This window comes from Orcinus orca, chromosome 2 (assembly GCF_937001465.1).
Source record: "Orcinus orca chromosome 2, mOrcOrc1.1, whole genome shotgun sequence".
Classification (NCBI taxonomy): domain Eukaryota; kingdom Metazoa; phylum Chordata; class Mammalia; order Artiodactyla; family Delphinidae; genus Orcinus; species Orcinus orca.
The window spans coordinates 95,940,967-95,965,900 of record NC_064560.1 but is presented as its reverse complement, the minus strand read 5'-3'; the positions used below and the strand labels follow the sequence as shown (position 1 = coordinate 95,965,900).

At 43.1% G+C, this 24,934-nt stretch overlaps 1 protein-coding gene across 1 annotated transcript in view; it reads left to right on the top strand.

The window, feature by feature from the left end:
* The window catches only part of TLN2 (talin 2), a 443,787-nt gene that overhangs the window by 407,312 nt on the left and 11,541 nt on the right, over positions 1-24,934 (top strand). Inside the window, exons 52-54 of the mRNA XM_004274706.2 lie at positions 1,318-1,425; positions 15,218-15,323; positions 16,203-16,327. Of these exons, the coding sequence (XP_004274754.1) occupies positions 1,318-1,425; positions 15,218-15,323; positions 16,203-16,327 (339 nt within the window). The remainder of the gene's footprint in view (positions 1-1,317; positions 1,426-15,217; positions 15,324-16,202; positions 16,328-24,934) is intronic.

Genomic DNA, 24,934 nt, shown 5'->3' with positions numbered 1-24,934 from the left:
AAAGCAATTATACTCCAATAAGGATGTAAAAAAATAAAAATAAATAATTAATTTTTAAAAAACACAGGAGGGGTTAAAGACCTGGCCCATTAGTCCTCAGATGAATACAACCAGGCTCATAAGTGACAGATACTGGCCACTCGAATTATCCCCACCCCTCTTGGGGTGGTTTGGGGGGTCAGGTAAGCGGAAATTTCCCAGGTGTTGCCCCCAACAGCTCCCAGTCCTGGGGAGAGGGATTTGACTGGAGGGAGCATGGAGGCGGGTCACGCTTCCCCTTCTGCCTTGACCTTTTATCCTAATGTGTAATTTGTATTTGTCCTGACTTGTGATTTATTTGCAGTTTTCTATTTTTTGTATTCTTGTAAGTCCCCTCGCGTTCTTTCCAGAGGGAGGTTGTAGAAGGAGGAAAGGCTAAATGGGTAGAGTTGCCAGACTGAGCAAATAAAAAACAGACCACCCCATACTTATGCTAAAAGTTTTCTTTGTTTATTCGAAATTCAAATGTAACTGGACGTTCTGTAGTTCATCTGGCAGCCCCGTGAATGGGCGTACCATCTGAAATGTTATCTCACACATGACTCAAGTCGGCAGGTCCCAAGTACAAGAAAAAAGGGCCAGATGCTGTGTAAGCCATATGTCCTGGTCTGCTTATCTCAATGTGTGTGATGCGAGATGAGTTATTTGTGGCACCTTCGAGGGTGCTGGGGAGCTCGCTCTCTGAAGGTTCCCAGGAGCCAGTGAGCCCTGGTCGGGAGACTCACTGTGATTGCAGTGTGATCAGGTCACAGCGTGATGAGCCTGTGAACAGAGACGGTTCTTCAGAATACTTCGCACTGCAGGAGTGAGAGAGGCTGATCCTGTTAAGCTGTAAGCCCTCTGCTCTAAGCCTCTTCTGTAAGCCCCAATCATGAATCTTTTTAGCACACGTGGAATTTCTTACCTTTCAATAAAAGATGGGGTGGGGGGGGCATGAGGAGAAAGGAAGGAAAGAGGGGCCAGATTCACTTGCTTTTGTCTGCCTTCCAGGCACTAGAAAAAGCAAGACACAAAGTGTTGTCAGAGAACCTGCAGTGCAGACAGGTGGGAGGTATCAGGAGAATGTGGAGGAGAACCCTTCCTCTCTCCAGGGAGGCAGGGAAGGTTTCTCAGAGAGGTCACTGAAGGTAAAACAGGAGGAGTTCAGAATCGAGGTCTCCTGCCTCTGGGTCTTGGGCTACACAGCAGTGCTGGGCAAGTGACCCCACCTGGCTGTCTGGTCCACTTGCCACCTGGCTCTTCCTGTTTTAAGATGTCGACGTTCCTTTCTCTCTCTAGCAAGCATCCTATCACCCCGACGTCAGCGAGGAGGTGCGCACCAGAGCGTTGCGGTACGGGACGGAGTGCACCCTCGGCTACCTGGACCTTCTGGAGCACGTCTTGGTGGTGAGGAAGGGCATGGGCCAGGCCAGGGCTGGGGAAGAGCTGATCCGGATGCAGAGCGTCCTTTCCTTGGGAAAACCCCTCTTAGAGCATCGCGCAGGCTCCACTTGCGAGGCTGGGACTGGACTGAGCTGAAAAGCCTCTCATATCACACTGCCCCAGCACACGAGATACAAGTGTAGTCTGGAGGGAGGTGCAGTTCGAATCCAGAAGGGCCTGGCTGTCTCGTTGCACCAAAGAGGCAAGACTAGCCTGAAAGAGCGGTGGGTAAGCAGAGTGAGAGGTGAAGCAGGTGGGACACACAGAGCCACCACTGAAAACAGATCAGGAGGTCCGGTCAGGAAAAACCCCAGTCCATCCTGCAAGGGCCAGGAAGGCTCCTAGAAGAGCCAGGCCAGCATCCGTGTTAGAAACATCACCAGTGCTACAGGAGACCTACTAGCCTCTCGCGATTTCCCCCAGTCCTCGAACCAGTGGCTTAGACCACATTGAGAATATGTCCAGTTCCATTTGTCTGATGACCTTCGAGCCTGCCGTGCCCACACGGAGCTGGGTTAATGTGGTGTACATCTGTCCCTGTCTAATCCTGGGAGCCACGTTTAAAACTGGGGAGTTCTGGGAGAGAGCTTGTTCAGGAGTCAGAGACACCCTAGAAGGGACTTGATGATGTCTCACCCACTTCACTGCCCTTGCTCCTTCCTAAACCTAAAAGAAGATGATCCAACAGGGCACTTTCAGATACACAGCACACGTACTTCAAAGATTATTAAGCCTTTCATTTGCTCTGCATTGACATTTATCTCTTTTTGTGCAACCACATGAGGCTAGCAGGGCAAGGGAATGATCCAAGACCCAAAGAAGTTTGGCCCCTTGGTTGAGGTCACCCAGGTACTAATGACAGACCTGAGACCAAGTCCCAGCTCTGCTCATTCTAGTATTTCACTGCCTTCTCCTTAAACTGAAATTACCTTCCGATGTTAAGCATTTCTGGTCTTTTAAGGGAACACTACATTTATTCTTCGCCTAGGTAACCGTGGTCATTGCAAAAGAATATCTTTTGAGAGAGTGGCCAGTCTGGGGTTACTGACATTGGGCTCCCAAAGCCTGAACGCTCGTGAGTAGAAACCAGTGTATTGCTCGTGGGCCAAGGAGAAAACATCTTGGCCAGTCAGCGTTCGCAGGCACGAGCCTCCCCAGCCAAGCCAGCTTGTCTGTGTTGGGATATGAGGTGTTCAGCCCGTGAGCATGCATAGCAGGAAGTTTAGCGTAAGGAGAATGAAGCCAGCAAGGCTTCCACAAGGTATCTTTTTCTTGATGGGACCATCTATTCTAGGCACATGGGATCTTGTGACATCCGAACATTCGAAAGCAAAATGGCTTAGGTTTAGAACGCTTGAATTCAGATCCTGGCTGTGCCAAGTAAATAGTTGCATTACCACTGTCTTATCCGGGCTTCAGTTTGCTCAGATGTTAAGCCGCTGATTAAGGATTAAGTGAGGCGGTGGGGAGTCCAGGGCTCTGGCTGAGCTCACGTCTGCTGCACGCTTCGTTAAAATCCTCCTGGAAGGTGCCGGTCCTGGCTGAGCAGAGGTGCAGGGCTGCGGCAGCAGTGCCCTCCTAGCTTCCCAAGTGGGGGCTCTCCCCCAGCACCCATTTTTCCTTGTCTCTGTCTCTCATGCTTTGGTCTTCATCTTGTTCATTTGATACTGGCATCCTCCTATTACTCCCATGAAGGATCCTCACCTCACCCCTTTCATCCGGTTCCATTTCTCGGTTAAACCGTATTTTTTCCCCGCTCCTGTGTTTGTACCTGTGGCGCCAGTGTCGGTAGGTGCAGGCCCCTGCACACATTGGCTCTTGGTGAGCCATTTAACAAGGATGTCCTGCGTCGGGGTCCACTTGCAGCGGCACCAGCTCCCCAAGTTGGGATGGAAAGGAGGCAGCAGCCTTCAAGGCGTATGGTGGAGTGAAGGTCTCGGGTTTCCCTCCTCTGCGCAAAGACAGCTTAGACCGGGGAGAGGAGTTCTGTCTTCATGAGGAAGGGCAGGTGCCAGCATTTGTCTTGAGAACCTTCTCCCAGGGGAGAAGGAAGAGGGAACCCTCAGAGGGTCCCCTTCTTGACCTCAAGCCACCTCTAGACCCTCTCCCAGTATCTGGGAGCCAGGTGTTGCATCCACCAAAGCACTTCCTCTCTCCACCTCCACCCCTCTCCATGCCCACCCCATGTTGGTGAGCAGAAGAAGACAAGGCCTCCCGAGGCGGGTGTGGGTGCGTGGTTGGCCTCTTTGCCCCAAAGGAAGCTGAGGTGTCCGGGGCCTCAGTGGGAAGGCCTAGGAGCCATTCCCAGGATACACACTCAGAGACCCCAGCTTTACAGCCCCTTAGTTACTGTGCCAGGCATCAGCCCTAGTGATAATCAGCAGGTTCTTCTGGAACAGGAGGAAGGGCACATACCACAGGGAGACCCCACATCACGTGTGATTTGGGAGGTTTCGTGTGGGACCAGAGGTTGGCAGTAGGGGAGCTACCACTGCCTTCTTTTCCTGGACCCAACAAGAGCCATTGCACTTTACAGCCAGGTGTGCTTCCCTGGTGCGTTTTCAGTTATGAGTTCTTCCTGGTATTTACTAAAGAAGCAGGACTCTGAAGTCTTACGTGTTTGCACACCGAATTTGCTTGATTGTGTGGTGGTTGATGTGTCTGTTTAAAGCCTGCCACCTGAATTTCCTTTCATCTTCCTCTACAGTTATTGTCATTGTAACTCGTAATTATGGCAATAATATAAATATCCTGTTTCTCCATAGCTGTTTTGAGATTTACGGTGTGAAAAATGCTGGTGCTAAAACGAAATCATTAATAGGAAGAAAAGCTAAATGACATGAAAACTTTTTTTTTTTTTTTGCGGTACGCGCGCCTCTCACTGTTGCAGCCTCTCCCGTTGCGGAGCACAGGCTCCGGACGCACAGGCTCAGCGGCCATGGCTCACGGGCCCAGCCGCTCCGCGGCACGTGGGATCTTCCCGGACCGGGGCACAAGCCTGCGTCCCCTGCATCGGCAGGCGGACTCTCAACCACTGCGCCACCAGGGAAGCCCGACATGAAAACTTTTATACAGCATCCAGAATTTGTCTCATCTTTTACAAGAAAGAGGTTTTTCCCTCTTTATAGTGACAAGTGCTGATGGTTCATCCAAGTAGATAAGAATGAAATCGCATCAAGTATTTGTTCATATTTTTCTTCTTGTCTCTTTAGAGACCTACACATACTCTTTGAAGGGTATTTTCCAATAAAAATATAGGAAGGAAACATCCAGGGGATTATCATAAACATGAAAAAATACCAGTTCCTAACTGAAAACGGTAGACCCTCTGTGACAGCGTTCTGTCCCCTAAGCTGCAGACATTAGCAGTTTCCTTGGGCCTGCAGCTGAAAATAAGCTCACAGTTCCCATCATGAGCCCTCACTCCTTCTCCAAAGCAGACTTGAAAGAAATCTGGACTAACATGAGGCTAAATACGAGGAAGATTGTTCCACATACGAGGACCATGAGCCATAAGACCGCTTAGGACAGAGCTGGTAGAGACCCGAAAAGCAATTAGGGAAATGGAGACGCACGAATACGGAAACTAGTGTTCACTTCTGAGGGAACTTTGACAGAATCAGAAAACGAAAGCCAAATTGACAATTTAGAGAAGACATCAGATGTATGAGGAAATTACCTTTAGGGTAGAGGGAAAGAATACTAAGATTAGCTATTTGAGGGTGGTGAATAAAAAAGCAGTTAAAGCTAGAGATTTTCACACACGCGCGCGCGCGCGCACACACACACACACACACAGTATTCCCCATTCTGCCCTCCTCCTCATTCACTGGTCTTCACTCATGTCATCAGATGACCACAGTACCTCCATCCTGAAAAGAAAGTCAGCCGACATTGGAACTGTAACAGGAGATCTTAGGATGGTCCTCCTGGATCATTGTAAAGCTGACTTCTCTTCTTAGCTGACCAGAGAGAATTAGTAAGATTTCTGAAAGCTGAAGAAAGGTCAGATAATTGTCCAATTTTTACTAAAGGGGAAAGAGAAAAGTAGAAATTAAGGTTTGGAGGAAGTGTCCAGCAATTTAGAGGAATAAATTGAGGTCACTTTCAGGTAGTCCAAGGTGGTTTAGCCATCTTCTTTAGGGGCTGCTTTTCTTAAATTTGGACACGTGAAAACGTGGGGGAAAGTATGCAACTTTAGCCTTGTTCAGGTCAAATATCCTAGAGCCAAGGATTCTTCACCTTTTTTGGCTGGTTTGTATATTTTAGTTTTACTTTAGAAAAAAATCTTAAAACAGAAAACCATATCAACATTTGCGTGTCTACCATCTATAATTAACTAATTTTGTTAAATAATATTTTGTCTTATTTGGTTCAGATCCTTATTTTGTAAGAAGTCTCTCAATAATAATTAATTTTGTATCCTTTACCAATACCATCCTCCTTTTTTCTCTGTCTAGGCAGAAATAACTATCATGATTTCAGCTTTCTGAACCTTTCGTGGATCTTGGGCCCCCTTGAGCTAGCTAAAAGCCCATTTCCTGCCTCACCCTACCCTCATCAGAGAAACATCAGCACATAAACACAAATGTCCCGTAAACTGTTAAGAGGGTTCCCAGACCCCTAGCTGGATATTTTGGGAATTTAGAAACTCCAAATCGAGAACCCTTCCTTGGGGATTTTTTTTTTTTTTTCTTGAGAATCCAGTTATCAGTCTACAAACAATGGGATCTAATTTAGGCAGAACCCCGTCCTTGCTGCCCTGGGAGCTGCTTTATGAAGCTTTAGACGTGCCCATTTGAGCAATGTTGGCCTTCTGCATTTGCTGTTGGCTGGTTTGTCATGGAGGATTTCTATTGCAGGATGAGAGGCAGCCACTTGGCCTCTGCAGTAACCACAGATCAATATTGCTGCTTACCCACAATGTGAGGTCTTTGACAGGGTTAAAATTACCGTGGCTTCCAGTAGCAGCACTTTAATTTCATTCTGTCTGTTGCCTGCTATGAGAAATCATGTTGACTTAATTGCAGAATAAAAATAGAACTCCTTTGCTCGCCTGCCTTATTTAAATAGGGTGCTTTGCCATAGGGCCGTTCCCTTTCTTAGAGCCAGAGTGTATACAGAGTGGTTTTCTCCCTCCATCAAGGCTCATGCAGCTCAATATTTTGCAATCCAAAAATGGGCAGAAGACCTAAATAGACATTTCTCCAAAGAATATATACAGATTGCCAACACGTGAAAGAATGCTCAACATCATTAATCATTAGAGAAATGTAAATCAAAACTACAGTGAGGTATCACCTCACACCAGGCAGAACGGCCATCATCAAAAAATCTACAAACAATAAATGCTGGAGAGGGTGTGGAGAAAAGGGAACCCTCTTGCATTGCAGGTGGGAATGTGAATTGGTACAGCCACTATGGAGAACAGCATGGAGGTTCCTTAAAAAACTACAAATAGAACTACCATACGACCCAGCAATCCCACTACTGGGCATATACCCTGAGAAAACCATAATTCAAAAAGAGTCATGTACCACAATGTTCCTGGCAGCACTATTTACAATAGCCAGGATATGGAAGCAACCTAAGTGTCCATCCACAGATGAATGGATAAAGAAGATGTGGCACATATGTACAATGGAATATTACTCAGCCATAAAAAGAAACGAAATTGAGTTATTTGTAATGAGGTGGATGGACCTAGAGTCTGTCATACAGAGTGAAGTAAGTCAGAAAGAGAAAAACAAATACCATATGCTAACACATATATATGGAATCTAAAAAAAAAAAAAAAAAAGGTTCTGAAGAACCTAGGGGCAGGACAGGAATAAAGACGCAGATGTAGAGAATGGACTTGAGGACACAGAGAGGGGGAAGGATAAGCTGGGACCAAGTGAGAGACTGGCATGGACTTACATATACTACCAAATGTAAAATAGATAGCTAGTGGGAAGCAGCCGCATAGCACAGGGAGATCAGCTCGGTGGTTTGTGACCACCTAGAGGGGTGGGATAGGGAGGGTGGGAGGGAGATGCAAGAGGGAGGGGATATGGGGATATATGTATACATACAGCTGATTCACTTTGTTATACAGCAGAAACTAACACACCGTTGTAATGCAGTTATACTTCAATAAAGATGTTAAAATAAATAATTAAATTAAATTTTAAAACATAAAGACAGAAGTCTTTTCACCACTCCCCTTTGATGATTTCAGTGAATCTCCCTACCACAGCCTTAACTTTTGTTTCAGCTTTATTGAGGCATAACTAACATATACAAGGAACACATATTTGAAGTGTACGATTTGAGGAGTGATATCTGAATATGTCTGTGAAACCATCACCACAATCAAAACGATGAATATATCCGTTATTCTTCAAAATTTCCAAACAACCACTAGTCTGCTTTTTGTTATTACAGATTTGTTTGCACTTTCCAGACTTTTATATAAAAGCAGTCATCGGGCCTGTACTCTCCTTTGTCTGGCTTTTTCCACTCAGCATCAGTAGTTTCAATTCCATCCACATTGTTATGTGTACCAATAATTTGTCCCCTTTTATTAAGTAGTATTCCACCATATGGCTATGTCATAATTGTTCATCAGAACACCTGTTGATGGATATTTGCGTTATTTCCAGGTTTGATGATTATAAATAAATCTGCTACGAACATCCTATATAGAAGTTTTTCTACCTATATGATTTCATTTCTCTTGGATAAATACCTAGAAGTAGAATAGTTATATCATAGGGTGGGTATATTTTTAACTTCTTAGGAAACTACTAAATTCTTTTTTAAAGTGGTTATTTCCACCAGCAGTATATGAGAGTTCCAATTTCTCCATGTCCTTGTTAGCACTTAGAGTGGTCAGTGTTTTTAATTTTAGCCATTCTAGTGGGTATGTGGTGGTATCTTAATTTCCACCAAGGGTTAGAGGGCATTTTGTGACCAATTTGTCCACGACACTAGGAATGCTCATTCCCAGGTCAGGCGAGGGTTTCATTGATAGGCCACTCAAAGTGCTAACACTGGACCATCTGTCTTACTAGTCTGTTACGGTCCAGGAAATGGTTGCTTCTTCCCATTTCTAGAGTTGTGCATTGATCTTATGGAACTATATATTTGGTCAATCATTCAAGTCACCTACTCATCCTCAGTTTTATCTGAGGCTCAGTCACACATTTGGTAGCGCAAGAAACAATAATCTTGTAAAATAGGCAGAATACAAGTAATATAGCTGGTAACATTAATAAGGTCATAAGTAAGTATTTAAGCTGAGAACTTCCACTAGGTGCGGCCCAGTATAGTATCTGCCCAGATCATGTAAACAGTCTATTCTGCACCAATTGCTGTCTTTAAGGAAATCATATATTGATATTGTACCTAAAGTTCACCAAAGATTTCTACGTGTAAAGGTGAGTGGTGGGTCATCGTGACCCTTTGCAGGATTGAGAAAGGAATGTTATCTTCTAAGGAGTTACGTGACTGGTGTCAGAAGAAGAAAAATTGGTCTTTAAGATTGAGCAGGTATTTCTGCTATTGGGAAGGTCTGTTAACACGTAATGCAGATGCACAAGGCACATTAGAGGGGAGGGAGGAGGCCAAAGGGCAGAGAAGAAGTTTTATGTTTAAATTGTTCTTGTCTTGCCTTAAAATGTGAATTTTTATTTCATCAGTCAGATATATTTTCTGCAGATAGTTTCTCTTAGGGTGTCACCTGTATTTTCATTTTCATAACAGTGTCTGGCGGGGGGAGAAAAATGTATATTAAAAAAGAAAGGGGCTTCTCTGGTGGCGCAGTGGTTGAGAGTCCGCCTGCCGACGCAAGGGACACGGGTTCGTGCCCCGGTCTGGGAAGACCCCACGTGCCGCGGAGCAGCTGGGCCCGCGTGTCTGGAGCCTGTGCTCCGCAACAGGAGAGGCCACAACAGTGAGAGGCCCGCGTACCGCAAAAAAACAAAACAAAAAAAACCCCAAAAAAGAAAGAAAATGACAGCAAGGCAGAGAGTTGAGAAAACAAAAAAGTGCAGATAGAACTCGGATAAAAATGAAAGTAAAATGAAAATATGTCTTACATATAAAATATTAAACATTTAGGATGAACTGGATGTTTGCAAAGGTTATCGAATTATTTTCAGGATTATACCCCAGTGTGGGGAAGAAAATAATCTTCCCTCTACTCTTCTGAGTTCTTGCCGGAGACCTCGTGTAATAAGACAGATTAACAAGAGAACAACAAAAGTTGATTCACATGGTGTACCTCATGGATAAATGGAAGATACCCAGCGGAAAAATGGGCAATTCCCAAGGTAGCCTAAGGCACCCACTTAAATACCAGTTTCAGGCAAAGAAAAGAAAAGGTGTATGTGGTGGGAGGAGGCTGGTTACAGGAGGTGGCCAGGAAAAGCAGGGTTAACTAGGGTAAGGTTGTTAGCAGGTTTTAGAGCCTTCATCATCTATAAGATTCTCTTGTGATTTTCTCTCAGGCTTCTCTTACTGGTACAGAGGGGGAGACACCCTTACAAATGGAGATTTCTTTTAGAAATGTGAATTACCCTTTCAAAAGAGTAACTTTCCTGTTTTCAGAGCATCCCTCGTGTCTGATTTTTCTCAAAATAATCAACTCAAAGCAATCTGTATACCAAAGAGGCATGTTTTGGGGTGACATACTTTGCTACCCTTCACCAGCCTCCTTTGTCTTTCATTTGCCTGCCTGATTGATTCTCTTCTTGTTAACAACCTTATTGAGATATAATTGGCATATGGCAAAATTTACCCAGTTAAGGCATACAGTTTCTTGGTTTTCACTATATTTAGAGCTGTACACGTATCACCATAATAATAATTTTAGAACATTTTTGTCAACCCAAAAAGAAACCTCATGCCCTTTAGTAGTCATTCCTCATTCCCTTCATCCCCACTCCTAGCCCAAGGCGAACACTAATCTTTTTCTTGTCTCTGTAGATTGCCGATTCTGGACATTTCATGTAAACAGAATCGTATAGCATGTGATCTTTTGTAATTGGCTTCTTTCACTTAGCATAATGTTTTTAAAGTTCTAAGACATAAACTTTCAAATTCCTGCTTTTTTTAAATTAATTTTTATTGGAGTACTGTTCCTTTACAATGTTGTGTTAGTTTCTACTGTACAGCAAAGTCAATCAGCTATACGTATACATATATCCCCTCTTTTTTTGATTTCCTTCCCATTTAGGTCACCACAGAGCACTGAGTTCCCTGTGCTATACAGTAGCTTCTCATTAGTTATCTATTTTGTACATAGTATCAATAGTGTATATATGTCAATCCCAGTCTCCCAGTTCATCCCACCCCCCTTCCCCCCTTGGTATCCATACGTTTGTTCTCTACGTTTGTGTGTCTATTTCTGCTTTACAAATAAGATCATCTATACCATTTTTCTAGATTCCACATGTATGCGTTAATATACGATATTTGTTTTTCTCTTTCTGACTTCACTGTATGAAAATCTCTAGGTCCATCCACATCTCTATAAATGATGCAATTTCATTCCTTTCTATGGCTGAGTAATATTCCATTGTATATGTGTACCACATCTTCTTTATTCATTCCTCTGTTGATGGGCATTTAGGTTGCTTCCATGTCCTGGCTATTGTAAATAGTGCTGCAGTGAACATTGGGGTGCATGTGTCTTTTTGAATTATGGTTTTCTCTGGATATATGCCCAGTAGTGGGATTGCTGGCTTTTTAAAGTTTTAAAGCATAATATATGTGTTTTGTCCCCTATTTAAGAAGCTAAGATCACAAAGGTTATTCTCCTGTATTTTCTTCTACACAGTTTTAATTCTTACCTTCAGGTTTATACTCCATTTCTAGTTCATCCATGCATATCATGAGGAAAGGGTCATGTTTATTTTCTTACCTATGGCTATCCAATTGTTCCAGCATCCTTTGTTGAAAAAATTGTCCTCATTGAATTAAAGGTGCTTTAGCACCTTTAATGAAAATCAGTTGACTATATGTGTGAATCTAGTTCTGGACTCTTTTCTGCCCCACTGATCTGTATGTCTATGCACCAATATCCTGTGGTCTTGACCACTACTATAACTTTATAATGAGTCTTAAAATCAGGTATTCTAAAACTTACAGCTTCGTTCTTTTTCAAAATGGTTTAGCTATTCTAGGTCCTTTGTATTTTATATACATTTTAGAATCATCTTATCGATATCTTAAAAAAAAAGCTTATTGGGGTTTTGACTGGGATCGTGGGGAGATTTGGGAATAATTGATCTTAATAGTCTTCTAATCCAAGAATATGGTATATCTCTCCATTTATTTAGGTCTTCCTTAATATTTTCAACGACATTTGTAGTTTTTAGCATCCACATCTTACACATCTGTTGTCAAATTTAACAATATTTAACTTAACAGGTATTTCATGATTTTTTATGCTACTATAAATGGTATTGCTTTTTTCAAAATTCTCAATTTTTTACTGCATATAGAAATATAATTGATGTTTGTATATTGACCTTATATCCTGTGACCTTGCTTAACTCATTTATTCTAGCTTTTTTTCCCTTTTTTTTTTTAAACAAATACCTTAGAAATTTCTACATAGGCATTCATGTTATTTATGAGCAAAGACAATTTTGCTTCTCCCTTTCCATCTGTGTGCCATTTATTTCTTTTTCTTGCCTTGCTGCACTGGCCAGGAATACTAGTACAATACTGATGGAAGTGTGAGGACGAATATCCTTAGCTTATTCTTTTTTTTTTTTTTTTTTTCCTTTGTAAATAAGGTTTATTGCAATGTTCAAAATGGCAAAAAGCAAATCTAAATGTCCAACAATAGAGAAAATATTCAATTAAAGTCACTGAACATATATGGAGGGGGGTATTTATTGACATAGAAAAATGTTTATATATATTTTTTTTTTATGAAAGAAAAAGAATATTCATTTATTTTTAATGACTTATTAGAATCCTTAGCTTATTCTTGGTCTTAGGGGAAAACACGCAGTCTTGCACCATTTACTGTGAGTCTCCCCATCATACCTTTAACTCCTTGTTTATTCACGTTGTGTTGACCACTGTAGAAAAAGCAAATAGCAAAGCCTGTGGACTCCTTTGCTCTTTAGTCCCAGAGCTGTAGCCATTATTCACCTAGTGGCCTTACAACATGTATTGTTTCAGACAAATACAGTACAAGCCTTTTACAGTTAGGTAGTGGCAAATGCCCATTTGATCTAGAGCAATGGTTTACAACTTTGGCTGCAAATGAGAACCGCCTGGAGAACTTTTAGAAATTCTGGTGCCCAGGCCGTACATCGGACCAATTCCATCAGTAGTCCTGATGGAAATGTATACTGTATTAAGTTATGTATTAATTTATACAATCTTACCACAGCTCTATAATGAAAGGACTGTTTGTTGTGCTCATTTAATAGATAAGTAAACTGAGGCTTAGAGAGAAGATAAGTAACTGGACCACTGTTACTGAGGTACATTGACTCTAGAACCTACCCTTAATTCAGTTGCCTGCCAACTGGCTGTGTTAAAAAAGTAAAAGGCATCTAACCCCTCCCCTCCACCTCTCCATGGTTCTGGTGATCTTCTGGAACTAGTCTAGGATGCCATCATATTAGGACTTGTCTCCAGTAGTGTGTTGGTCTGTTATTCATTCATTCATTTGTTCACTCATTCACCTGTTTGTAGTGAGTTAATATCTGCATGGTGCTATGTGTAGATAGGTCCTAGGGTGAGGGAATGAGAATAACAGAGCAGCTGAACTCAGAACGGTAGCAAATATAAAATTTAGAAGATTGTAAGAGGAAGGAGGGTAGGGAATAGAGCCTGGGAAGTGGTTGCTCAAGAATCTTTGACTAATCAGTTCAAGTGTGTAACATAATGTCTTCTATGCACTGGTGTGTCTGGGGCTGGTCAATGTGTAACCCCAATAAAGAAGATGTGGCACATATATACAATAGAATATTACTCAGCCATAAAAAGAAACGAAATTGAGCTATTTGTAATGAAGTGGATAGACCTACAGTCCGACACACAGAGTGAAGTAAGTCAGAAAGAGAAAGACAAATACCGTATGCTAACACATATATATGGAATTTAAGGGAAAAAAATGTCATGAAGAACCTAGGGGTAAGACAGGAATAAAGACACAGACCTACTAGAGAATGGACTTGAGGATATGGGGAGGGGGAAGGGTGAGCTGTGACAAAGCGAGAGAGAGGCATGGACATGTATACACTACCAAACGTAAGGTAGATAGCTAGTGGGAAGCAGCCGCATAGCACAGGGAGATCAGCTAGGTGCTTTGTGACCGCCTGGAGGGGTGGGATAGGGAAGGTGGGAGGGAGGGAGACACAAGAGGGAAGAGATATGGGAACATGTGTATATGTATAGCTGATTCACGTTGTTGTAGGGCAGAAACTAACACACCATTGTAGAGCAATTGTACTCCAATAAAGATGTAAAAAAAAAAAAAAGTATAACCCCATTAACTCCCCCAACCCCAGATTTTTTTTTACCAAGCTTCTTTTAAAGTTCTCTTACAGTTTTGGGGTCCAAAAGACATCTTTTCCAGACTCGTAAGAAAGAGTACGATACCTGGTCAGGTGAAAAGGGTATGGGATACCAAGAAGGGAATTAACATTTAATGAATGCCTACTGTGTTCCAGGCATTGTGCAAGATACTTCTCATGGGTTATTCCATTTGATGTTTATGCCACTCCTGAGGAGTAGGCATTATCCCAGTTTTACAGATGAGTAAACAGGTTCTGAGAGGTTCAGTAATCTGCCCATTGTTCACAAACCAGGAGCAGGTGAAGCTAGGTTTGAAACACAGGTTTGTCCAATACCAAAGCCCAGGCTTCGTCTGCTGCTCAGAATTGTCCATAGAGAGACAGCAGTGGTGCTTTCCTCCTGAATGTCTTAGTATTTCTAAATCTCGAGATGACCCCTCTGAAGCATGGGTAAGAGATGCAGGAAAGAATATTGAAAGAAGAATTTCAAGATTAGGGAGGAACAAGGTGGTGTAAGATGTAAATCCATGGTGGAAGATGGTAGGGAGCACTCATCCATTTCATAATTCCATTCTTGAATGAATTTGAGAAGAAATCAGCTGAGGATGTCCTTTAAATTGGATTGGGGTAGATTTTTAGTATCTTTTGTAACACCAGCAAAAAACAAACTTAAAACCCCTTTAAACTAGGTTTAAAAGAAGGAAAGTACACAGGACTTCTCCCAGGAGAGCTTGCAGTCAAAACCCTGGAAATGGATTGTCCTTTCAGGAGCAGCCCTTCTCAGAGAGATTTTTGTCTCCAAGACCCCACCTGAGTCACACTTTTCTTCTGACCCCATATTTGCTTTGTCACAAACACCAGCTGACCCGCAGCCTTGGACATTCATGTTGACTCAGAACATTCTTACATTTTGGGTAATTTCCATGTGAGTATGTTTGTTTTAGGTACAAACAAAAGGACAAATAAGAACTTCATCTCCCTTGTGATCTTAGGGAAGTATGTCAGAAAGACCTTAGGAAAACTCCTGGTGCCCAGCTTTTCATTTCTCACGTGAGGAAACTGAAGCCCAGTGCGTCTTATGTGTTTTCCCCTAAATTTCTAAAGTCACTTGGTGACAGAGTTGCAACTTCAAACCAGGATGTCTAGCTCTGCGTCCACCAGCAAGAGTGGGCTTCCTGTCACAATGGCTACCGCCTTCCTTATGCGTTTGGCTTGTTCTTCACCCATAGATTCTTCAGAAACCAACCCCAGAACTCAAGCACCAGCTGGCTGCTTTCTCCAAGCGCGTGGCCGGTGCCGTGACCGAGCTCATCCAGGCAGCGGAGGCCATGAAAGGTAGGCTGGATTCTCTCGTGTCGTCCTGTGGGGCAGTCCTAGACAGCAAACTGAGCAGAGAGGATGGGCAGCCTACACAGGCCCTCTCTTGGCAAATGAAGTCAAAAGGAACACAGTGAGGAACTTTTTTTAAGAAGCAAATGGAAGTAGAGTTAGACTTAAAAAGTTAATATTCTCCTGAAACAAGTCTTTTCTCCAGTCTTTGTATTACGTCCTTCAACTTAAATGTCATGATCCATCTAGGACCGCTCACTTCTCTTTTAAGGGTCTTGCCATCCATTTTTAACTGCATTTTCCTTCATCAGAATATTTATTCTCATTTAAATAATACACTTGGTGTTTAGAAACGGTGCTATCTGGGTAGTGTATTGTTTGCACACCCCTTTGTGGTTATGAAGAAGCAATCAACTCACCCGGGAGGGGTTTTCTTACCAGTTTCCCTTTGTTTGCATTTGAGGGGAATGGCTATTCCTCCTGAGTTCCCAGGAGAAAAGAATGACAAATCTCTGTGCTCAGCATGGTCTCAGGTCTCCTGAGGATGCTTACTTGCATTCATGAACTTTAAGTTACAAGTCAGAGTAAAACTCAAGCAGGCCTTGGTCAATGAGATCTCGATTTTTGAAACTATCGTTGATGACTGATCCTGTGGTAGGGCTGTCTATACAACTGATGGAGAAAATCAGGGTCAGACAGGCACTCCCCACCCCGACCCCTGCACCCAGCTGATGTTAGTGACAGCTGGAGAAAAGATCCCTTAGGACAACGCAGCTAGTCAGCTTATGGAGCATGCCTGCATGCAAATTGTGATATCGTTTGTAATTAAGTCACTGCCCTGAGGTCTGCAGCTACCAAGAATGACCCTCTTTGGACTGCTTTTAGGAACAGAGTGGGTGGATCCAGAAGACCCAACCGTCATTGCAGAAACAGAATTACTGGGGGCTGCAGCATCCATTGAGGCTGCTGCTAAGAAGTTAGAGCAGCTGAAGCCAAGAGCAAAACCAAAAGTGAGTGTCCACGTGTGGCTGCTTGTCTGATGTCAGTAGGTCTCCCAGTAGATGGCTGTGAAATGGAGCCAGATGGGCTGCAGGGAGCTCGTCTCCTTCCCTGGGGTTGGACTAGCAAGCTGCAAACCTGTTCTACCTGCCCAGCACCTTTTTACAGGGTATGGAAAAAAACCCAAGGGTGGGTCTTTCAGGTTAACCATCCCAAGAAATACCTTTGGGTATCGAGAGGAAGAATCCCGGCATTTAAAATCTTGACTTCGTTCCGCTGTTACATAAAGCAGGTGTTGGATGTTTTCTATAGAAAGTCCCCGTTGCTGAATGTGAGATTGTCACCCTCTAATTTTCTGGTTTCCATAATGCTTTTCACCAGAAATAGCAATGCTGGGTCTCTCCTTTTCTTAAAATCAATAGAGGGTAGTGTGAACCTCAAAAGTGGACCCGGTAACAGATTTTTTCAGTATATGCTGGAGACTGTGGTTGGCTGGTGTGTTTTCTCCATCTATGTTTGTCATCTAGATAAATGTTGAGAATTTAGTTACTAAGATCATAAGTATGTGTTAAGAGAAAGTCATTTAAAAGAAAGAGATACTTTAAGTAAGGACAGTAGAGAGGACAATTATTACAAAGAAGAATGGTGCCCTGGTGCTGTCCAGGGGGCAAAGCCCAACCCTGTAAAGAAGCCACAGTCCCCCTGCCCCCATGGCTGTCTTCAGTGGGAAGATGGTAGAACCAGAGGAGGCCTCTTTATCTTTCAATTCAAGCAAGTCCCTACTGGTTCCTGTAACCCCACCTCCCTTCCAAGGATCCAGATACCTTAGGAATTAAAACCTGGCTCTTCTCTTCCAAAACAAAAAAGTTGTATCTCCCAGTTTAGGTGCCTAAAATTCTACCTTTTTAAAAAAAAAACAAAAACTTAAGGATGGAGTTTGAGTACTGGAATATACCAAAGCACTCAAAAGCAGTTCCCGGGCTGATGCTGTATGTAAAATAGACTTGGACATATAGTGAATCTGTTAGACTTGCGGACATTCTCAAAACCGTGGAATTCTTAGAGCCAGTCTCCTGATTGTCACTCTAGATTTAATAAAGGCATTTTTAGAATTTCTCATCAAGATGTAATTTAAGATTTTTGGCCTCTGGGTTTTGAGTTTGCCAGGGTCCTCTTTCCTTAACCTGAGGGTCTTAGGTGGTCTAAGTTTGTCCAAGTTTTTCTCAACAAACTTCAGAGCTAAGTGTAGGTGTAAGGGCAACTCCATTTTCTGGACTTGGCTTTATTTCTGCTTTATAAAAATAAGTTAATCGTGAGTAGAAAATGTACTTTCACCTAAGAAGCAGCAGCCGTTGACTGAGGTTTAGAGGCCTTAAACTTAATTCGTTTTTCCTTTTCCTTATCTGATTCACCACATACTTTCCTCTCTCGGGGAAGCTTCTGTCTGCTGGTTCTGGAGCCATGTCAGTTGATGCTCTTTCTCCTGGAGAAGTAGCTTGGCGCTAATTCACGTTGACCCTTCACCATACTCTAAGAGCTGCAGTCCCAATCCCTTTCCCATTGTCTTTTGCAGGGCCCTTCTGAGCTCTTGTGTATTCCTAAATTCTGGCTTCCCCCTGTCCAGCTATGGATTTATCTCATGATTCTTGATTGAAAAACAGTCAATAGAGTTCCTATTCCATAGGGTTGCTGATATAACAATTAAATGAGATAATCTAGGAACACAGTACCTGACATACCATAGACGTAGTAAGCAGTCAGCATATCACCATCACTGAAAATATGATTCTAGGACTTTTATCTACTACCTCCTAGGAGAATGCCTGAAATAAAAATTATTCCATAGATCCATGAGCTGATGGCCTTAGGAAAAAGAGAAAAAAAAGAAAAAAAAGCCTAAAAGCACATGTTGATTGAGTGCCAAGCATGTGCTAGGCAATCTTCTAGGTGCTTTACATAGATTAACTCATCGGGTCCTTACAGCAAGTCCACGAGGCAGCGTTGTTGGCGTCCCTGCTCTAGGGATGCAGAATCAGAGGCAAATTACTTGCCAGAGTCAGATGGCCTTGACCGAGCTGGAAGCAGCATTGTGTGGGCCCTGGAGGTGGCAGTTTCAGGCCATACCAGTCCTCTGGGCCTACCCAGTGTCAGAAATTCCGGTGCAGTCCCACGGGGCAGGTTTCTGGTTTACCTGTGCCACTTGAGCCATTAATCCCACCTCTGGGAATCTGTCCTGAGGAGGAAATCCAGAGAGGAAGAAAGTTCTGTGTGTGTGAGACGGTTGTTCCTTTCATCCTTGTTCACAGTAGCAAGAATTTGGGTGTGACCTGAGTGTCTGCTTGAAGGAAAAGTATGTAGCTACTCAAAATAATGGTTGATAGGACTGTGTAGCATGAAGAAGATGCTCCTGGCATAACATTAAGTGAAAAGTAAAACAGGATGTGGAATCATGTACTCAGTATGATCACAACTCTGTTAAACACTTGTGAATGAAGGAGACAGGTGGGGGATGGACAAGAATGATGGTGGGATTGGAGTGATGGGAGGGTCTATGTTTTAAAATTTTGTAAGACAATGTTTTAAAAATAACAGCACTTAAAAAGTTTGTGATGACTGCCACACTGGGCCAGTGGGCGTTCCCTACACTGCCCTAGGATCATCTAGCCTTTCTGTTTATAGTGTGGTGTGGATTTTTACAGAAAGCCAAGGTCACAGTTGACATAACTGTTGATTTGAGTCCCTTCCTTGGAGGTACCTACTCTAGGTCACTCCCATCTTCCTATTAGGAAGGGTACTTGGTCCTTCTAGAGTCTTTAGAATGATCTCTGAAGTCTTACTCTACCCAGTGACCAGAGGCTCCCACCACATGGATTACGTTATCCATAAAACTGTTTTGAAGAAATCATCAACCTAAACCACAGTTTTTGTGCCTGTCTGGGAGTGCCATTTGCTCTGTAGTAATACCGACGTGAAAAAAAATATCTTTCTTGACTTCAAGAAGGAATTTTTCCCCGGTTTAAAAAAAGAAAAAATCCCAATCTAACATCAAAAGTCAGCCAGTCTTTTGAGATTAACCAGTTCTTCCCATCCCCTTCCAAAACTAAACTCAATCAAATTAATCACAAATCCTCAGGATTCTGTAAGCAAGCAATTGCTGTTTCACCTCTACCCCTGTAACTCACATACAAACCTGCAGGCACCCCACTATCGGGTGAATATGCTTTGCTTCCATATCTGGGAAGCATTTGCACTGCTTTGAGGGAGTTTGGGAGATGGGCAATGTTTTTGTTTAAATTGTTTTGCTCACCACATTCTCAGGTTGCCTATTTTAATAATAGAGTGGTCTGGGGTTTATTGAAGATGGTTCCTGGTATATTCCCACCTCAGGCCCTTAAAACATAAGCACCTCTTTTTGCCTGGAATCGCCCAGACACAAATAACAGATTGGCATCGCTGAGTCCACTGTTTGCTTGGGAAGATGGTGTAAAGGCAAAATGAGAATGTCGGTGAGCCCTGGTGCATGTGCCTATGATACTAATGATGGCGCCGTTTCCACACCTGCAGACACACTGTGCTCCACAGACAGGTAAAAGAGGTGCCCCAATGGCGTCCCCACCAACTCCCTCCCCGCCCCCACCCCCACCCCGCGGCTGCAGCCTGCCATGCTGTGCCCATTCTCAGCTCAGTCAGACCTGGATGCCTTTCTGCAGGCCTCTGTGTGATATGTTTGATATATTAGGTTGTTATTTAATCCAACTATATATCAAACATATTCCTACAGTGTCTTGCCCTGTCTCCGGGGGTTCCTAATATAGCTTAGAAGGCAACAGAAAAGAATATGTTAGAATCACAAGTAGATTTAGAAGATGGAGTGCTCATTACATTTCATTATGTTATATCCCATTTCTTCTTGTAGCATTTAAAGCCTGTATCCGTACTGCTAGATTATTTTGTTTATTTTAGAAACAAATCGTAATTATTGATGTTTCATAAGAGCTTGAGATATTATGTATAGTTTAGTTTTGTGCAGTGATGAGTCCTTAAAGGATGTGCTCGGTGGGGAAAAAGAAAACCCATGTTTGTGATACGGGGTCAGGATTATAACCTCCAAACACATCTGGATTTATATTTCATTTTAGTTCAGTTTTATCCTGATCTTCAGTTTAGAAATTAGTCATTTTCATGATCAATCTTTCAGCAAAAATTCAAGCACGAATCAACTATGTAATGTTCCTTTACACCCATAGTAACAAAACGTATAAACCAGACCAGCCAAACCAGATGTATGGATGGTGAGTCACTGGGCTTCATATAAACTTTGGAGGACGAAGTATATCTAATAAAGATAACATAGTGTGGATTATACTCTGTCCGTTGAGTTTCCTGTTATAGGTTAACTTGTCAGTAGAGGTTGATAATATTTAGAATATGCCGACAATCAGAAAGTAATTCCACAGCCTAATTGGGTGCAACAGGAAGTTCAGGATTATGAAACATTTTTTTCTGGCATGTAACAGACTTCTTTAGTTGACTTTGACCTCCTCCTCCTGGAAGAGCCTTGTGAAGTATGTGTGAGTTCATTCTGTTCTCTCGCAACAAAATACTTAGAGCACTGCTTTCTGAAAAGAGAACTATTGTGCTAATGGCTCCGATGTGGAGAGCAAAGAGGAAGTGCTCTAGTAAAGGACACTCCTGAATATGCAAACAGTACCCCATGCAGGTAGTGAGCCAGTGGTGTGAACAGGCAGGTCAGGAAAGCTTCCCCTGTTTGGGGTCTAGGAGCCATCTCCACGCTGCTCACAGGGACTGCCTAGTGACAAGTCAGAGCAGCAGGGGAGGGGAAAATACAGTGTTGCAGTCCCAGCCTCCAGAGTTAGGAAGTGGAACCTGTCCCTGGGATCCTTCTTCACTGAGGAGACAGCAGTGGCTGTGCACCAGCAGGAACTCTTTCATATGGTCTTCAAGATGCTGCCACAATCAGGGCTACCTTCACGCAGCTAGAGAGCATTGTTTTAAGTCCAGTTAAAGTTGTTTGACCAAAATGACAAATTGTCATGGAAAAGCAACAGCAAGGTCTTCTGAATAACGAAAAGCACAGTTTAAAAGGACCTGAACTTTGAAGCCTGTACATTAAAATTGATGTATCTTTGTTTCGTACATCTTGCTGTTGACCAGCATGCTCTACTGATTATTGGGTGAAGGGGGAAAGACGACCAGATGTTCAGGGAGAAGGAGGATACAGCATTTTTTCTGTGGCCAGAGCGTGACATTGAGCTCTTGTGCCACTGGCTGTTTCCAGGCCAGGAGACGCGAGGTCGGGGGAGGAGTGAAGGTGAGTGGGGCGTTCAGCTAGTGCGTGTTCCCACGTGACTCCCCGCCAGGTAAAGTAGTGGGTCTCCCAGAGCCTTCTCAGACACACACAATTCATGTCATGTGAGTTTACAGTGTGGCAAATTTACCTGATTAAATCTTTGAAAGAATTCTGTCATCTGTTCTTCATCCAGGCTTCCTAGATAGACATTCAGGTGCCTTCATATTTATTTTTTTGAGAGTATGACACATCTTTAAGAATTTTTCTATCAAACCGAAATCGCAATTAATAGATTCTGATCAAGGAGGAATGGATAGATATTCATATATATCTGTAGAATAAACCTGGAATGACATAAAGGAAAAAAAACAGAAATAGCAGTTAAAAGATTATCCCAGTGGTATTACTGTTCATTAAAAAATAAAGTGGTGGCGAGTGTGGGAAAACTTCCCCCAAGATACTAACCGAGCATGCTCACACCTTGTCCCTCAGACGCTGCAGGAACATGCATTACTCCACGTCTGGATGCAGAGGCTGGTCCCTCCCCAGGTTGCTGGCATTACCATTTGGCAGTGCTTTCTCTCTGTCACCTGCTTTGTCCATTGACAATTTCCCCAGAGTTTTCCCTGGGACCAGGCCAACCCAGGGGGAGCCAAGGCCAGCTGAACAGCTCTGGTCTCGTGGCAGTTCCAGTGGTTCTGAGAAGTTTCCCTTTTATTAGGACTAGTAAACGTGGTGGTCCTAAAGACAGCCCACCCATGGGTCCTCTGGAAGAGAACCTGACCAGGTTCGCAGACCGTTCAGGTCTTTGGGTACAGGCTAAGGTCTCCCCCCACGCACCACTCAACTCAGTATCAGCAGCAAACTGGTAGCGGCCAAACTGGCTACAAACAAAGGAGAAACAGAGCTGCCTGTTCCACTCAGGCTTCCACCTGGCAGGAAAATGCTTCACTTGTGTTGTGGGAGTTCTCAGTGTTGGCCTCCATTTTTATCCCTCAAGGACATTTAAATTATATGCAAATGTTCACACTTAAAAAAAATTATACCCAAAGAATTTTTTTTTTAATTTGTGATGTGATAAGACCTTGTTTTTAATAGTAAGCATCCTACAAGGCTTTCAGTAACACAGGAAAAAGCCTGATTCCTAACTGGAAAGACAGTGCTGTGAGTTGTAATCTGGTTTTTGTAGGCAGTTGTGAGAGAAACGACCATTGTGCTTATCAGTTCTCAGCAAGGCGGTCCCTCAAAGGAGATTTTCAAGGAGGGAGGTAGAAATCAGGGCAGTGACCCTTTGGCCATCTCCTATGTGTGCCTTTGACTCCTTCACTGTCAAATCCATCAGGGGAAGGGGCCACAGGGATGTAATTCACAAAGAAAAAGGCCAGAAAGAGGACCACAGATGGAAGTGTTCTTCCTCTGCTAGACGCATGACCAAGGACCTGTCTGGGAGGATGGGCCTGGTGGAGGCTGGGAAAGATACTGCAGGAAGGAGGCCAAAAGAGTGGGAGCAAAAGAAAAAGGAGTCTGTGCTAATTTTAGTCCATGCATTCTTTAAAAGGGTTTCACCTGAAACCATAACATGTCAGAGCTAAAGGACCAGGAGGGTTGAGTTTGCTCTTGAAATTACAAACAGAAAATGTTTGATACCTGGAGAAGAGCAGCAAATTCCCCAAAATCACGTGGCCAAAAGCGCAGAGCAGAGACTGAAACCCAGTTGTCTGTCTCCTGATTGGGTGTCAAGGGAGTAGCTAGAAGCAGTACCAGCACTTGACACTTAATCTTTGATTTGTGTTTTTTATTTATATTGTAGGTTGTAGTCAGAAATGGCAGCTAGAATCTTTGTTAGAATTATGAGCGGAAAACAGGGTTCAGGCAGAGAAACAGACTAAAAGTCTGAACAACAGTTTTTGAAACCACAAAAAATATATGTAGTAATAGAAAGAAAAATGAAATTAATTCTAATAGTTATTGAGCATTTACTATGAGTCAGTTATGCTCTGTGTATATTAATAATTTATTTATAACAGCCCTATCGGCTATGTAGGAGGGAAGGTAGTTTCAGAAAAGGAATGAATTGACACAAACATTATGTTCTCAGAATGTTACCAAGTCCAGGCTCGTACTGCTTGCCACACAACAGGCCAGTAAATTGAGAGATGAGGTGTTGGGGTGGGGAATAGCAACTTTATTTGGAAAGACAGCAGACTGAGAAGATGATGGACTCATGTCTCAAAGAACCATCTTCCCTGAGTTAGGATTCAGCCTCCTTTAATACTAAAAGGGGAGGGGGTGTGGTTGGCTGCTGCAAACTTCTTGGTTCCGGGATCCTTTGTTCTTGCAGCTGTCCCAGTAGGTCTGGTCACAATGTTCCTATAAACCTCCAACCAGACACATGTTATTCTCTGTCCTGCAACTTTTTATCTCTATATGAATGGAAAAGTGTTATACCTTTAAAGGTCAGAGCCTTGACAGTGGGCTAGCTTGTAAATTTCATGCTACAGGGAACATTCTTATAGCAAAAGCAATAGAATACAGAGGTTAAAGTAAAAGAAACAGATCCAATATGCAGTCAGATTTGTTCCTATTACAAGAATCCCTGAAAGGCCAAAAGACAAAATAAAAATGAGGAAAGGCCTCCCCTTTTCTGTCCCCCTTTCCACCCTCCTTCCCCCTCTCTATCAGCACAACAGGAGTCTCAAATGCTCCCAAGAGTGGGAAGCAGGCAGCCAGGGAGTCAGCCCAAAGTGTGGCCTTTCCCAAGAGGGATCTCGCCAGACCTCTAACTTTTTAAAAGAGGAGCTCTGGAGAAGATCACCAAACAAGAAAAATACCAGCAAAGGGGTGCTTAGACTTTTCTCAAAGCTACCGAAAAGACAAGGCTAGAGTCTGCTAGACAGTCCTGGAAGGACAGTTGCTGAGAGCTACAAGTGACCTGGCCAATGGTCTTTTCTAGTGGAGGGGACCAGGGAAAGAGCATTGTACAGGGGATGAGAAGGTGGATTCAGCTCTCAGAGGCTGTGGCTGACACCTTCATTAAGCAGGGAAGACTGTTAGTTTGCACATCTGTGACATTATTTTGTTAAGAGAGCCTCTTAATAAAATGCTGCTGTGTTTTGCATCTGTATATGCATGAGTCAGTGTCAGAGACTATGAGTGCCAGTTGAGGGATACAGATAGAGCATACAATTAACAACCCATAGCATTCCACAGGGCAGGAGCCAGTGCTTTGATGTGTGTGTCCAATCGTCCCCAGGAATCAGGAATGGAAAGTTACTGATGGGGACACTTACTCCATGCATCTCCCCTT